Source organism: Schistocerca americana, chromosome 4 (genome assembly GCF_021461395.2).
Source record: "Schistocerca americana isolate TAMUIC-IGC-003095 chromosome 4, iqSchAmer2.1, whole genome shotgun sequence".
Classification (NCBI taxonomy): Eukaryota; Metazoa; Arthropoda; class Insecta; order Orthoptera; family Acrididae; genus Schistocerca; species Schistocerca americana.
Window position 1 is genome coordinate 666,903,463 of NC_060122.1, and position 16,341 is coordinate 666,919,803.

The following is a 16,341-nucleotide window of genomic DNA, read 5'->3' on the forward strand; positions in this document are numbered from 1 at the left end:
TTAAATCACTTAATAAAAGCAAGTCTTCTGGTCCAGACTGTATACCGATTAGGTTCCTTTCAGAGTATGCTGATGCAATAGCTTCATACCTAACAATCATACACAACCGCTGGCTCGAGGAAAGATCCGTACCCAAAGACTGGAAAGTTGCACAGGTCAAGAAAGGTAGGAGTAATCCACTAAATTACAGGCCCACATCGTTAACGTCGATATGCAGCAGGATTTTGGAACATTTATTGTTCTTGAACATTATGAATTACCTAGAAGAAAACAGTCTATTGACACACAGTCAACATGGGTTTAGAAATCATCATTCCTGTGAAACACAACTAGCTTTATTCACATGAAGTGTTGAGTGCTATTGACAAGGTATTTCAGATTGACTCCATATTTCTGGATTTCCAGAAGACTTTTGACACTGTACCACACAAGCAGCTCATACTGAAATTGCGTGCTTATGGAATATCGTCTCTTATGTGACTGGATTAGTGACTTCCTGTCAGAGAGGTCACAGTTCATAGTAATTGACGGAAAGTCATCGAGTAAAACAAAAAGTGATTTCTGGCGTTCTCCAAGGTAGTGTTATAGGCCCTTTGCTATCCCTTATTTATATAAATGATTTGGGAGACAATCTGAGCAGCTGTCTTGGGTTGTTTGCAGATGACACTGTCGTTTATCAACTAATAAAGTCATCAGAACATGAAAACAAATTGCTAAAAGATTTAGGAAATATATCTGAATGGTGTAAAAACTGGCAGTTGACCCTAAATAATGAAAAGTGTGAGGTCATCCACATGAGTGCTAAAAGAAATTCGTTAAACTTCGGTTACACGATAAATTGGTCTAATCTAAAAGCCATAAATTCAACTAAGTACCTAGGTATTACAATTACGAACAACTTAAATTGGAAGGAACACATAGGAAATGTTGTGAGGAAGGCTAACCAAAGACTGCATTTTATTGGCACGACACTTAGAAAATGTAACAGATCTACGTCAGTCCGTCCTCTTTTAGAATACTGCTGCATGGTGTGGGATCCTTACCAGATAGGACGACTGAGTACATCGAAAAAGTTCGAAGAATGGCACCACGTTTTATATTATCGCAAAATATGGGAGAGAGTGTCACAGAAATGATACAGGATTTGGGCTGAACATCATTAAAAGAAAGGCGTTTTTCGCTGTGACAGAATATTCTCACGAAATTCCAATCACCAACTTTCTCGTCCAAATGTGAAAATATTTTGTTGACACCAACCTACATAAGGAGAAAAGATCACTAAGATAAAATAAGGTAAGTCAGAGCTCGTACGGAAAGATATAGGTGTTAGTTCTTTTTGCGCACTATACGAGATTGGAATAACAGAATTGTGAAGGTGGTTCGATGAAGCCTCTGCCAGGCACTTAAATGTGAGTTGCAAAGTATCCATGTAGATGTAGAAGGGGAGAGAATTTAAAACCGTAAAAGAGTGTCCACATGCAAGCATGCCCGATAACACCGGGGGCTGTCGTTCCGCAGAGGCCACCAAGTGGGAGCTAGACCAAACACACAGAAATCATCCACATACAGAGCAGGAGTGACCAACAGTCTGACAGAGGCCACAAGTCCATTAACAGTGCTGAGAAAAAAAAAAAGAGGACACAGAATATGGAGCCCTGTGGAATGCCATTTTCCTGGATCTGCAGAGAGCTGAGAATGGTGCCAACCTGAACTGCGAATGACCAGTGGGACAGGACGTGGTGAATAAAAATTGGCATAGGCCTTATGAAGATAAGAGAAAACTGCGACAAGATGGAGGCACTGAGAAAAGGCTTTCAAAACTGCAGTATGCAATCGAAGCACATGATCCACTGGAGACAGCCCATTCCGAATGCTGTACTTGGAAGGAGATAACAGGCCCTGAGATTCGAGGATGCAACTGAGCCGACGAGACACCATCCATTCTAGTAACTTACAGGGGACTTTTGGTCACGCTAGTTGACCAGTGACTATCAAGGGACAACAGATCCTTGCCAGGCTAAAGGATAGGAACCACAATACTGTCTCTCCACTGAGAGGGGAAAATGCCTTGGAGCCAAATATGGTTAAACACTTGAAGGAGACATTGTCATTTTGGAGGACTGAGGTATTTAGAGAATTGGTTATGGATGAAATCAGGGCCAGGTGCGGAATCGTAGGAAGAAGATGGGGCCAGAAGAAGCACCCTTTCATTATAAGGTTCATTGTAGGACTCTACCTGACAAGAGCAAAACAGGCAAGAAACTTCAGCCTGGTGTTTCTGGAGGAGGAAGGCTGCTGGATAGGAGGCCGACATTGATGCTATGGCAAAATAGTTGTGAGATGTTCTGCAAAAACTGATGGATTTCTACAAAGGCCACCTGGAAGCACAAGACCCTGTAATGGATCTGGGAGATGTTATTTTTTTTACCGTATTTGTCGATACTGAATTGAAAATGTTTTCTTATATTTTTGTCAGAATTTATTATAATTTGTCTTATTATATGTTAATTTACTTCTGTTTTTGAGAGTAAAAGCATATTGATTACTATTAGAAAATGTATCGAAGAATAGCAAAGAAACTGATTGTGTAAAATATCTTTGACGTTGGAGTAGTCTTTGACTATAGTCAGTCCAAGTCGGAAGCTAACTCTTGGTGTGTGTTAACGGAAGAACAATGTGAAGGTCGCAGTCATAAATAATTTTGAATTATGTTAACTATTATTTTTGTATTATCTGAAAAGAAGAAACTACATTGGAAGAAACTGTATTTGAAACACCAAAATGAGAGAAACACGTTGAACCACGTCATTTTCAGCAGCCGACAACGATGCATTGTGGAATCATACTTAGACAACTGAAGCCAAGACTTATATTTGCTTGCAAACGTCTAATGGAAAAGGTACTGTCACGAAATATGGCAAATTTAAGTTTATAAAAAAATAGTGACCATATTTTCAACTTGTGAAATAGCCGGGATGCCATATTTCAACTGGGGGCTGACCCGGGATATTGTGTTCACGAGATCTTCAACAGTGCTACGAGGAAGAAAATTTGTGTGTGTTAATACCAGTTTCTTCAGAATGTAGTGATGTAAGTGTAAGTATGGATGTATGTGCTTAGAAAGTGCAGCAGCAGATTGGAGTTGGTGACCAAGGGGGATACAATGGGGTTACTGAAATCTAGTTTGTGTTGGTATAGGAGATGCAGAAGTGTTTGATGCTGGTGAGGAGGGCTAGGAATTTGATGTGGTAGTATCAGAACAATTTACCTAAAGGTTTCCACAAATTACTACAACCAGTCACATTTTTTTATTCTTCAATTTCTATTTTCCATTAGCAGTTTTGAATCGCCTAGCAATTCAACATCAAATGGTACATATTTACATTATATCTGCAGTATTATGGGGGTCATGTAAATGTGGCAAAATGTTTTATTGTGTAAATATTCTTGCAATAAAGCATTGTACCTACGTCTACACCATTACTCTACAATTCAAATAGCATTATTATTGTGCCATACCATATTTTACCTCTATCTGCATGATTACTCTGCAATTCACAATTAAGTGCCTGGCAGAGGGTTCAGCGCACCATCTTTAAGCTAAGCTACTTCTCTACCATTACACTTTGTAACAGTGCGCACGAAGAACAATCACTTTAATCTTTCTGTAAGAGCTACGATTTCTCTTATTTTATTGTGACAATCATTTCTCCGTATATAGTTGGGTGCCAAAAGAATTTTCATACTCGTAGGAGGAAGCTGGTGACTGAATTATATCGTATCTGCAACGTAGTGCTTCCACATAGCTATAACAAACATTTTTTTTAGTTCTGTGTAAATGCAACTTGAGATAACATTCCTCAAAATTCATTGGGTTTGACTATCTGTACCATCAAAATATTTGTTGTCAATGATGACAATCTAATCAACTATCTGCATTACATAAGACAAAATATTACGTTCTTAGTTTAGCTTTACTCTTATGTGCATTTTGTCAGTGTGATCTGCATCCTTTTATGAAGAGAAGATTACACATGCACAAAGAAGATACCACGAAAACCATAAGATTTACTTCTCCCGACAGAAGTACGTGGTTTATGTAATCCAAAGCTCTGGCAATGTCAAAAAAGTACAAACAGCATTTTTTTAGAACTTCCATCATGTTTGTTACATATACATAAAGGGAACAACACCATGTTTCCTGCTATCATCACTTTAGCTGAAATATTCAAGGCATATTTGAAATGATTCCTAAAATTTAATTTTTGGCAAAAAAAATTGGGTACTGGTGTAGCTAGACAATGCATTGCATATGTAAAAAGAAATTAGCAGATAACTTCATAGTGTCCTAGAATTTCTCATTTGTCACATTGTTTTAGTAACCAAAATGCTTGTTTGAATATAACTATGATTTCGTGGTCTTTTTAATTCTGCAAACAATAGGGTTACATCTGGCTGAATTTCAGTTGATGTGTCTGGCTGAATTTCAGTTGATGTGTAATCTGTTCTGTGAACAGATTTATGTAGTTATTGTGGGGACCATACTTTACAAGCAGTCTGCTGAGTCAACTTTACTTTTATTACATTCAAGTATCACCAAAGGAAAGTTAATATACTAAGAATAAAAACAACTGCTGGATTTCCACTGATTTACCTATCAAAGCGTTCAGTCTTGCAAAACAGTCAATAGCTTTTCATATGACAAATATGACCAGGACTAAATTTAATGATTTATTCATCTCCCAATGTTATTGCTGAAGTTTTTCACAATCCCCTCTCCCCCCAAACACACTGCTTCCAAATATATAAGACGTAACCACACAGTTTTTTTTTTTTGTTTGTGGTTTTAGGGCGCAAAACTTCTATGGTCATTAGCGCCCAGCCCGTGACGTAGAAAACAGGAAAAAAACGAAATTTAAAATCAGCAGCAATGGGAACAAAGTCATAAAATTTGAGAAACTAAAGGCAGAAGGAATGCTTAAAAATCCACTATAGAAAGGGGGTGGTTGTCCCCCCAAAAAAAAGGCTTCAAATGACTGACGTCATTTCACTGTCACTAATAAACTGCAGAACGCGGTCAGCTGAGCGCGTGTCATCTGCTAAAATCGACGATAGATCAGGCGATAGCTGTAGACGGGAGCGTAACGGATTAAAATAGGGGCATTCAATTAAAAAGTGTCTGACCGTCCACGGCTGAGAGCAGTGGGGACAGAATGGGGGAGGATCACCGCTTAAAAGATGTCGATGACTAAAAAGACAGTGCCCTATCCGGAGTCTAGCTAAAATTACCTCCTCCCGACGACGCGTTCGGGAGGAAGAGGTCCATGCGCAAGGAAGGGCTTTCACTTCCCGCAATTTATTATGGGGAAGTGTTGACCAATGCGCATGCCATAAATGAGCAACTTGGCGACATAAACCGCTCCGTAGATCGGTAAACGGAAGAGACTGAATAGCTGGCCGAGGAAGAGAGACTGCAGCCTTGGCCGCTATATCGGCCGCCTCATTTCCACAGATACCAGCGTGTCCCGGGAGCCAGAGGAACGCCACTGAGACGCCCCCCAGGTGGAGCAACCGCAGACAGTCCTGAATCCGGTGGACCAGAGGGTGCACAGGGTAAAGAGCTTGGAGACTTAGGAGAGAGCTGAGAGAATCTGAGCAGATTACGTAATGTATCCGCTGATGGCGGCGGATGTAGTGGACAGCCTGGAGAATAGCGTAAAGCTCCGCAGTATAAACCGAGCACTGGTCGGGAAGCCGAAAGTGATTTGGGGTGTCGCCAACAATATAGGCACTCCCTACACCTAACGATGTTTTCGAGCCATCGGTGTAAATAAATGTGGCTTCCGTCATTTGTGCACATAGAGCAGCAAATGCCCGACGGTAAACAAGTGTAGGGGTACCATCCTTGGGAAATTGACATAGGTCTCTGAGCAAGTCGATCCGGGGACGGAGCCAAGGCGGTGCTGTACCCCAGGTTGTCAAGAAGGTTTTAGGAAAGCGGAAGGAAAGAGAATGGAGCAGTTGACGGAAGCGGACTCCCGGGGGTAGTAGGGAGGAGGAGCGGCCTGCATACCCGACATCTAAGGAGGCGTCGAAAAAAAGGTCATGGGCTGGATTAGCAGGCATGGAAGACAGATGGCTAGCATAACGACTCAGAAGGACTGCCCGCCGATTGGATAGCGGAGGTTCAGCAGTCTCAGCATAAAGGCTTTCCACAGGGCTGGTGTAAAAAGCTCCAGACACTAAACGTAATCCACGGTGGTGGATAGAGTCGAGACGCCGAAGAATAGACGGCCGAGCAGAGGAGTAGACTATGCTTCCATAATCCAATTTCGAGCGCACTAAGGCGCGATAGAGGCGGAGAAGGACCACTCGGTCCGCTCCCCAAGAGGTGCCATTCAGGACACGGAGGGTGTTAAGGGAACGCAGACAGCGAGCCGAAAGATAGGAAACGTGGGAGGACCAGCACAGTTTTCTGTCAAACATAAGACCTAAGAATTTAGCGACGTCGGAAAACGGAAGGTTGACAGGACCTAGATGTAAGGAGGGCGGAAGAAACTCCTTACGTCGCCAAAAATTAACACAAACGGTCTTACTGGGTGAGAAACGGAAGCCGGTTTCGATGCTCCACGAGTGGAGGCGATCGAGACATCCTCGAAGACGTCTTTCAAGAAGGCTGGTCCATTGAGAGCTGTAGTAGATCGCAAAAACGTCCACAAAGAGGGAGCCCGAGACATCAGGAAGGAGACAATCCATAATTGGATTAATGGCGATGGCAAACAGTACAACACTCAGCACGGAGCCCTGGGGTACCCCGTTTTCTTGGGAGAAAGTACGGGAGAGAGTAGTGTTCACCCGCACCCTAAATGTGCGCTCTGCCATAAATTCGCGAAGAAAAAGGGGCAGCCGGCCTCGAAAGCCCCAAGAGAACAGTGTGCGGAGGATGCCTGTCCTCCAACAGGTATCGTATGCTCTCTCCAGATCAAAAAATATTGCTACCGTTTGGCGTTTCCGGAGGAAATTGTTCATGATATAAGTGGAGAGAGCAACAAGATGGTCAACGGCAGAACGATGTTGTCGGAATCCGCATTGGGCTGGTGTTAAAAGACTGCGGGATTCCAGCCACCAAGCTAAACGGTAATTCACCATACGCTCCAAAACCTTACAGACACTACTCGTGAGAGAAATTGGGCGATAGCTAGAGGGGAGATGTTTGTCCTTTCCAGGTTTCGGAACGGGGACGACAATAGCTTCCCGCCATCGCCTGGGAAAGGTACTGTCGGTCCAAATTCGATTATAAAGGCGAAGGAGGTAACGCAGGCTATGGGTTGATAAATGCAGCAACATTTGGACATGGATACCATCCGGTCCTGGGGCGGAGGAGCGAGAAGAAGAGAGTGCATGTTGGAGTTCGCGCATGGAGAAAACAGTATTGTAGCTTTCGCGATTTTGAGAGGAGAAAGCAAGATGTCGCACTTCCGCTGCACGTTTCTTCGGGAGAAACGCTGGCGGGTAATTTGAAGAGCTCGAAATCTCAGCAAAGTGCTGACCCAATGAGTTAGAAATTGCGACGGGGTCCACTAAGGTATCATGCGCGACAGTGAGCCCAGAGACCGGGGAGAAACTAGGCGCGCCTGAGAACCGTCGAAGCCGACTCCAAACTGCCGAGGAGGGAGTGAAGGTGTTAAATGAGCTAATAAAGAATTGCCAGCTTGCCTTCTTGCTATCGCGGATCACGCGACGGCATCGCGCACGGAGCTGCTTATATCGGATACAGTTGGCCAAAGTTGGATGGTGACGGAAAATGCGAAGAGCACGTCGCCGCTCACGTATTGCGTCACGGCATGCCTCGTTCCACCAAGGAACTGGGGGGCGCCGGGGCAATTCGGAGGTGCGTGGTATTGAACGTTCCGCAGCTGTGAGAATAACGTCGGTAAAATGTGTGACCTCATCGTCGACGCTGGGAAAGCGACGGTCATCGAATGTCGCTAGAGACGAAAAAAGTGTCCAATCGGCTTGGGCAAACTTCCAGCGTCGCGAGCGCATATATGGCAGTTGAGGCTGCAGTCGAAGAACACATGGAAAGTGGTCACTCGAGTGTGTATCATCAAGGGCGAACCATTCGAAGCGCCGAGCTAGCGGAACAGTACCGACCGCAAGGTCCAAATGAGATAAATTTGCCGTGGAGGCAGACAAAAATGTGGGGACCCCAGTGTTGAGGCAGACTAGATCCGCTTGGTGGAAGACGTCTAGCAATAGTGAGCCACGTGGACAAGGATGTGGAGATCCCCAAAGCGGGTGGTGGGCATTGAAGTCCCCAACCAGCAAATAGGGGGGTGGAAGCTGATCAAGAAGATGAAGGAGATCAGCTCGTGCCAGTGGTGTAGACGATGGAATGTATACCGTACATAGAGAGAACGTGTATCCAGAAAGGGAAAGACCGACGGCGACAGCTTGGAAGGAACTGTTTAAGGGGATTGGGTGATAATGGAGAGTATCATGGAGCAGTATCATGAGTCCTCCATGGGCTGGAGTGCCTTCAACAGAGGGGAGGTCATACCGGACGGACTGAAAATGAGGGAGAACAAAGCGGTCATGGGGACGCAGCTTTGTTTCCTGAAGACAGAAGATGACCGGCGAGTAGGATCGTAAGAGGATCGACAATTCATCCCGATTGGCGCGAATGCCGCGGATATTCCAGTGGATAATGGACATAGGGTGAACAGAAAATGGAGAAACGTGACCAAGGGTGCTGTCAACTCAACGACTGCTCAGAGCTTGCGACCGACAGCATGGAATGGCATTCAGTCGAAGGCAGAAGATCCTAATCCATAGGTTGGTCAGGAGCAGCTCCTGCCACCAACGATCGGCCAGTTGACCGGCCACCAGCAGTGCGCCTCGGCGACACAGAAGATGGCCGAGGGTGATTTCCGCCTGGTGGTGCTGTAGTTGGGACACGCCTTGGCGGAGAAGGAGAGGAACTGTGTTTCTTCGTAGCCTTCTTGGAGGTATGATGTTTAGATGAAGGAGGAACCGATGGTTGTGAAGTTGCAGTACGTAAAAACTCTTCACGAGAATGCTCTTTTTTCGAAGACTTGGCGTCTGACTTTTGGGCTTGAGATTTAGCAGAACCCGACGAAGGGTGAGCCAAAGAGTGGGCAGGCGAAAGTGGTGAGGTTGAACGGGCGATCTTTGCGCTGGCCGATCTGACGACCGTGGTACTAAATGTGAGGTCGCAAGTCTGCGTGGCCGCCTCCTTCGTTGGCCGAGGAGAAGCAAGGACAGTGCTGTATTTTCCTTTCTGAGGCACGGTGGGCTGTCGACTGGCGAGTAACTTTCGAGCAGCAAAGGTCGACACCTTTTCCTTCACTCTTATTTCCTGGATGAGCTTTTCATCCTTAAAAATGGGGCAATCTCGAGAGGAAGCAGCGTGGTCACCCATACAGTTGATGCAGTGAGGGGATGGAGGTGGACAAGCACCCTCATGGGCATCCTTGCCACACATAACACATTTGGCCGGATTGGAACAGGACTGGCTGGTGTGATTGAACCGCTGACATCGATAGCAACGCGTAGGGTTTGGGACATAAGGGCGAACGGAAATTATCTCATAGCCTGCTTTGATTTTTGATGGGAGTTGAACTTTGTCAAATGTCAAGAAGACAGTGCGGGTTGGAATGATGTTCGAGTCAACCCTTTTCGTAACCCGATGAACAGCGGTGACGCCCTGGTCAGACAGGTAGTGCTGAATTTCTTCGTCAGACAATCCATCGAGGGAGCGTGTATAAACGACTCCACGCGAGGAATTTAAGGTACGGTGCGGTTCCACCCGGACAGGGAAGGTGTGGAGCAGAGAAGTACGCAGCAATTTTTGAGCCTGGAGGGCACTGTGTGTTTCTAACAACAGGGTACCATTCCGTAATCTGGAACAAGACTTTACAGGACCCGCAATTGCGTCGACACCTTTCTGAATAATGAAAGGGTTGACCGTGGAAAAGTCGTGACCTTCGTCAGACCGAGAAACAACAAGGAACTGTGGCAACGATGGAAGAACCGTCTGTGGCTGAGACTCAGTGAACTTACGTTTGTGAGCAGACATAGTGGAAGGTGAGGAAACCATTGCGGAAGAATCCCCCATGATTACCGGCGTCTCCGATGGCGCGCTCCTCCCTTGTGGGGGCCCTCACCGAGGGCACATCCGCCTTAGGTGATTGTTCACACCTCAGGTCACACCTCCCGACAAACGGACGGAGGGACCAATCGGCACTTTCGGAAGGTATCAGCTCGGGTAATCACCCCTCCCTGGGCCTGGCCGTTACCAGGGGGTACGTACGTGTCCTACCTGTCTACCCGGGGCGGGGAATTACGCGTTACCCCGTCACCGGCTACGCAAGGAAGTGCGTGGGTCGGCCTTCAGACACGCACAGGGAGGAAGAAAGAGACAGGGAAAGGAAAGAAGAGAGGTCTCAAACGCCGCAGCGGAGAAAAGGGTAAAGAGAAGAGGTAAAGAGAAGAGGTAAGGAAAAGAGAAGGACGAAGAAAGATGAAGACATACAAGCAAGGAAGGCGAAGAGTGCGGTACATTTACAAGCGTCCGTCTCCGGACGTAGGCACAAACCATACTCCCCAGAGGGGGAGAAGGGGAAGGAAAGAGCCAGAGGTGAGGGGGGGGGGGGGCGAAGACGGGGGATGGGGAAGGATATGGGAAGGGAAGGTATGCAGCCAGGAAAGGAAGGAAGGCCACATTAGCTCCGGGTCCCGTGCTCGCTACACACGTATCCACAAAAGAGTTGTGGATCCCCTGGGGGGAACCACACAGTTTCCAACACCATATAAATGCAAAAGCAAATTCATGTCTACTGCCTTAGGAACGACTGGCTTTGGCCACAATTAAGCTTCCATAATTCTACAGATATTTATGATTAACACTTGATTTTTCCACAAATATGTTCATAGTCACATCTATTTGACATTAATTTTCACTATGCTTCATTTTAACAATAGAAATTGCAGGGCTCTCAGAATAAAGTTGCACCATAACATATTACATAAAAACACAACTATTTACATATTTTAGTCAGGTTTTAGTCTATATTTTCTGAGGTCTCGACATTTAATGCCATTTACATCTCTGAACTTTCAATCATTTTGTACAATGAAGTGTTGCTGAAATTCTGTTTCCTCATGAGCAAATTATTTGTAGTGATTACCTTGCGCAAACGAAAATTTATACTTTAAACTGTTCTTATGGACAGGCCTTTCCTCAGTATCATAGCTGATACTGTAAAACTGTGGCCTTTTTTCAGTTAATTTTCCTGTTACAACACATTAATCCAAAGATTATAACTGCATAAAGCACATAACAGTATACAACACACCAGACCACCATCATGCATGAAATAAGTTGCAGAAAGATCTAGAAATCTATGTATGATACAGCCAGAGGTGAACACACCGATAAAAGAAAATACTAAAATCTATTGTAAAAGATGTCAATTCAAATTTTACAAAATCAGTAACATTAATATTTTACAGTTGCAATGCTGTGAAGGAAAAGGAATAAAAATGCTTACATGTAAGACATTAGCTCCAGTGGTCTACTTTCCAGAAAGCAAGCATGGAGCATTATTTTAAGACACACCCTATCGCAAATGCCTAATGTGATTACACCTTATCCTCACCGTAGAGTAAGCTAGGTATTAGGCTCTTGAAGTTATTTAAGCATACTTATTTATTTATTCATTCCATGTGATCTGAAGGTACACAGTGTGTTGCAGATGTCGGAAAATATCATTTAACATTGTTAACATATATTAACATAGGCCTATAATATCCTAATGTATTATATTGCTCAATGTTTTCAATTTAACGCAAACAGCAAGATTACTGTTCTAAGTATTCATTTACAGAGTACAAACAGTGACACAACAAATATGACTTCACGGCTTTGCTAAATTTTATGTTGTCTTCGATGGACTTAATACTAGTGGGAAGATTGTTGAACAGTTGGAGGCCCATGTGGAAAACTCCCTTTTTACACAGTTGAGTGTTTGCACATATAACATGCAGGTTTGCATTTTTCCTGGTGTTGTGTTCATGTATTTCAGTATTTTTTACGAGTCTGGGGTCAGTTGGCACTATGTGGTTTCTGAAAGATTTTACAGTCTCAAGGATGTAGGGGCAAGGCAGTGTAAGGATTTCCAACTTTCTGAAGATGGGTTTGCAGGAGTCTCTGGGTTTGCTCCCAGTAATAATCCTCATTGCTCTCTTCTGGATTCTGAATGTGCTCAGAGCAGCTGGAGAATTTCCCCAGAATATTACACCATATTTTAGGTGGGCTTGTATGTAAGCCTAGTACGCACTGTTTAATGTTTTCAGGCTAAAGAAAGAAAGAAAAATTTGAATGGAAATTGCAACAAGAATGGACTGCTAGGTCTACTGTAAGATATTTCTTCTTCCATCTTCTGTTTTCATCTAAACAGTTCTTATTTTTCCTGCAAAAATATAGGCTTAAGAATAATTTTACAGTATAGCAGTTTAAGCATTATATAGTAATTGAAGTTCATTTTGAGCAGGAAGCTCTAAGTTGCTCGAGAGAACTAAAATTAATATCTTAACTCCATCCTGGCACATACTTTTCACTGCAATACAAGACAGTAACATAAAAGCTGTATTATAAATTTCTAAATCAGTTCATTTTATTTAGAACAAATTCCTCAGTGAAAACTGTAACTGTATACAAGTTACCTAATTTCTAAACACTTTGAAGAGGAACTACTTCACGTCTGCAAATAAAGTAGCGCTACACGGGTTCTCATAATTCTATTTAGCACATGAGGTGAAAGCAAAGCAGGCAGGTTCCAACATGTCATTTCCACTATAGGCCTATATGGTTACTATTTTCTCTCCGAAACAATAGTATTCACAAAATTACATTCTATGCGTCTATACACTTATCCGATAGTGTTCTTCAATGTCTAATAATTCTTGGGGCAATAAAAAGCCAAACAGTTCATTATTAGTGGAGGTGTTAATTTCTCTACGGTCTCCAAAGCAGCCTATGAAAATCGACTGCACGGTTGTGCAATAAAAAAAAAAATCACTTACTTTAAGATTAATAAGGGAAAGGTGAAAACCTATTTGTGCAGTTTGAAGCAACAGGCTAACATAAATTTAACTAGCCTATATGATATGTATTGTGAATCTGGCATTCCACGTTGACATATCAGCGTTTTCAAAAATACGATGAGTCGAGGGGAAAACGCTCATCCCTGATGACTACCCACTGAAATGTGTGACTGACAAGGATTCAAATGATTATGTATCTCTTGGGCAACATATCCTGCGCGACAGCTCTGCTGCCATTTCCAATGAATAACTCTGATGACTCGACGCTTTGAAATAACTTAATCCCCCGTCTATTAAAAATCATTAAGCTACAATGTGTCGGGCGGGTATATACTCGTCTCGAAAATAGGTACACACCTACAACTAAGCAGAAAAATAACTTCACGCTGGCAATCTATACCAATTATTGAAATCGTTGAGTGTATTAACAGACCTACTGTGTAGTTCATAACTTGAATTTAGAAATACTATACTCCTCAGTAAGTGAAAAGTTGTAAAATAAAAATGTGAGTGAAATAATTCTAACCTGCCATCGCAGATACGGTGTCAGGCACGTATGCCGGTGCGCTCTTCGTATTACGTATTAAAAGGGCTTTCACAAAGTGACACACAATAGTTCATGCACGATATGGTTTCACAACTGTTCACAGCAAGAGGCAGAGTTCATTCCTAATGAAAGAAACTGTTATCGCGGAAACATTTGGACGCGTGATGTTGCATAACCTAAAAGTCAAAAATAACGTCAATACCCAATGATATCCCACCAGACGTCTGTCTAACAGCATCTGCGTTCACTGAATAAAAGGTTTGTCTGTCGCATCCTTATTCTACCTCCATGGTCGCATCTGTCAATCTAACTTCCATCAAACAAAGTTGAAAGTAACTGGAGCTGTAATGGAGAAATAACCAAAAGAAATAATTTCCTTGCTGGTATTTGTAGAACGTCCACTATGTCTCAAATTATACGGACAGACACCAACACTCATTAGTCAACACTCCTTCCTATAACATACGATAAGTATGATGACGCAGTAAACAAATCGACAATCCTTTAGTATACTTTAATTCTAGCAAAAAAAAGAAAAAAAATGGAAATGAGAGTATGGCATCGTTGGCCGGGAGGGCCCGTCGGGGCAGTTTACAGCCGCCAACTGCAAGTCTTATTTCAGTCGACGCCACATTGGGATGCTTGCGGGTCGGTGATGAAGATGGAATGATGATGAGGACAACACAACACCCTTCCCCGAGCGGAGAAAATCTCCAACCCGACCGGAAATCGAATCCGGGCTTGCTTGCATGGGATGCGAGCACATTACCATCCGGACTAATTCTAGCGAGCACAGTTACGTTAAAGGCGAGTATTTGCACAATTCAGGCGTGTAACATGCCTAGATCGCTGGCGAAATCTATTAGTATAGCATAAATACAGCATCATCCACGGCTTCAGATATTGCTGCCATAAGCTACTGTCAAACAAATCTCTCTACCAAACTTACACGCTTTTTTTAACATCCTTAACCGGCTAGTTATTTGGCCTGTTTGTTTCCTATAATTGTCTGCACATAGGAACATACATCCGAATGTACGATCAGTAAAATATGCCGACTGACCCCTTTTAAGTCCACTTAAAAACGGCCATTCACAAACACTGAACCATCTATCATCTCCCTAATTGCACATCAGCAAAATGAATCAATCGTCGTCTTCACTAAGAGGGTTGTAGCCATCAACAGTTTTCTCCAAAACCTAGGAAAACGTAAGCCTGCTGTGTGCCCACCGAAATTTTTCTCGTTGCCCATCAACACCGCGACCGAAGGACAATACACAGTGCCGATTACGGAGCCACCGGTGTCAAATATATCTGCTGCCATAAGCTACTGTCAAACTGTATTTGCTTTTACCCATAGTACAGTTTTTTGTATCAATGAGTAGTGTAGGTTATAACAATTAGCTTACTGTGTCTTTGGATCTCTTTGGATTACATTTACTGGAGCTGAAGCTAACAAAAGTGAGTGTGTTTGTTTGAAATGAGCAAGGTACCCAGAGTGCCAACTAAAGTAAAGGAAGAAAACCAGGTGTTTTTATCAACCATTTGTCGTCATAAATAAGTGCACCAGTGAAACAAAACCTTTCGATTTGGTTGCTGTTTTCCAAAACTTTGATGGTTACGATCTTTAAAGTAGTGATGAGTGACATGGCACATAATAATTACATTCCTGCTCCTTTCCCCATTACTTTACAAGTGGCGACGAGCGATCAGAACTATTGTCACTGAAGAGAAAATGAGGAGAAAAAAACTGAAAAAATCGATAGTGAGGAAACGCGTTACATACCAATCAAGGAACGGACGGTAGACGGGACACTACCAATTATATGATAAGTAGGAAACAGTGTAGCGAACCACGCAGCCTGACAGAGGTGTTAGATGAACTGTGAAATGAAAAATGAAATAAATGTAGGTGATGAGTAACTTTAGCAATTGTGAGAACGACGTGGAGCATGTAATGGGACACCCTTTTCTAACATAACTTTTGTTATTATAGAAGTAGCTGATACCAGGATTAATCTCGAATCTCGTATAGGTGAAAATTATCTCAGCTGTTTCACTAAAATAATTTCATATGATTTTGTATACGATGTATTATATTTCAGGCAAAATGTATAAAAAGAAATTAATTTGTTAAAATCGATACAGTTAAAATTATTCTTTTTTTAGAAATTTTTGAAATTACGGAATTCTGGCATACTTAAAATTCGTATTATTAATTGCACAATCTAATGCTAATTATGAAATTTATTTCTGGACCCATTTACAAAATAACGATACAACTTGGTGAAGATTCCTCTTTTGTCAAGGTAGTTTGTAAACTCTATTGCTTTGTAAACACTTTGGAATCTTGTTAGTACTACAGAATGAGTTAGTAGTAGTGGGCATGCCTCTGCTGATGGAATCGGTCGTGTTTTTATGTTATGCAATAACAATGCGAATTTATGTTCTGAAGTGGAGATACAGAAAAATGGGATAAAATAAAAGAAAGTCATAGCAACAGAAAATACTTCCTCAATTTTCATGACAACTGGAACTCACAAAGTCAAAAATTACGACTCAAGAATCTACCCATAGACGTACCACAGGCAACAACAGAGAAATGAAGTAAAAAAAATAGTTTTTTGTATATTTTACGTCTCTCGATGTTTTTTGAAACCGATGAA

General features: G+C 42.8%; 1 protein-coding gene across 1 annotated transcript in view; it reads right to left on the bottom strand.

Moving 5' to 3' along the window:
• The window catches only part of LOC124614011 (cytoplasmic aconitate hydratase-like), a 321,152-nt gene extending 307,237 nt beyond the window's left edge, over nucleotides 1-13,915 (bottom strand). Inside the window, exon 1 of the mRNA XM_047142827.1 lies at nucleotides 13,655-13,915. Coding sequence (XP_046998783.1) covers nucleotides 13,655-13,661 — 7 coding nt within the window. The 5' untranslated portion in view covers nucleotides 13,662-13,915. The remainder of the gene's footprint in view (nucleotides 1-13,654) is intronic.
• Nucleotides 13,916-16,341: the final 2,426 nt, after the last annotated feature.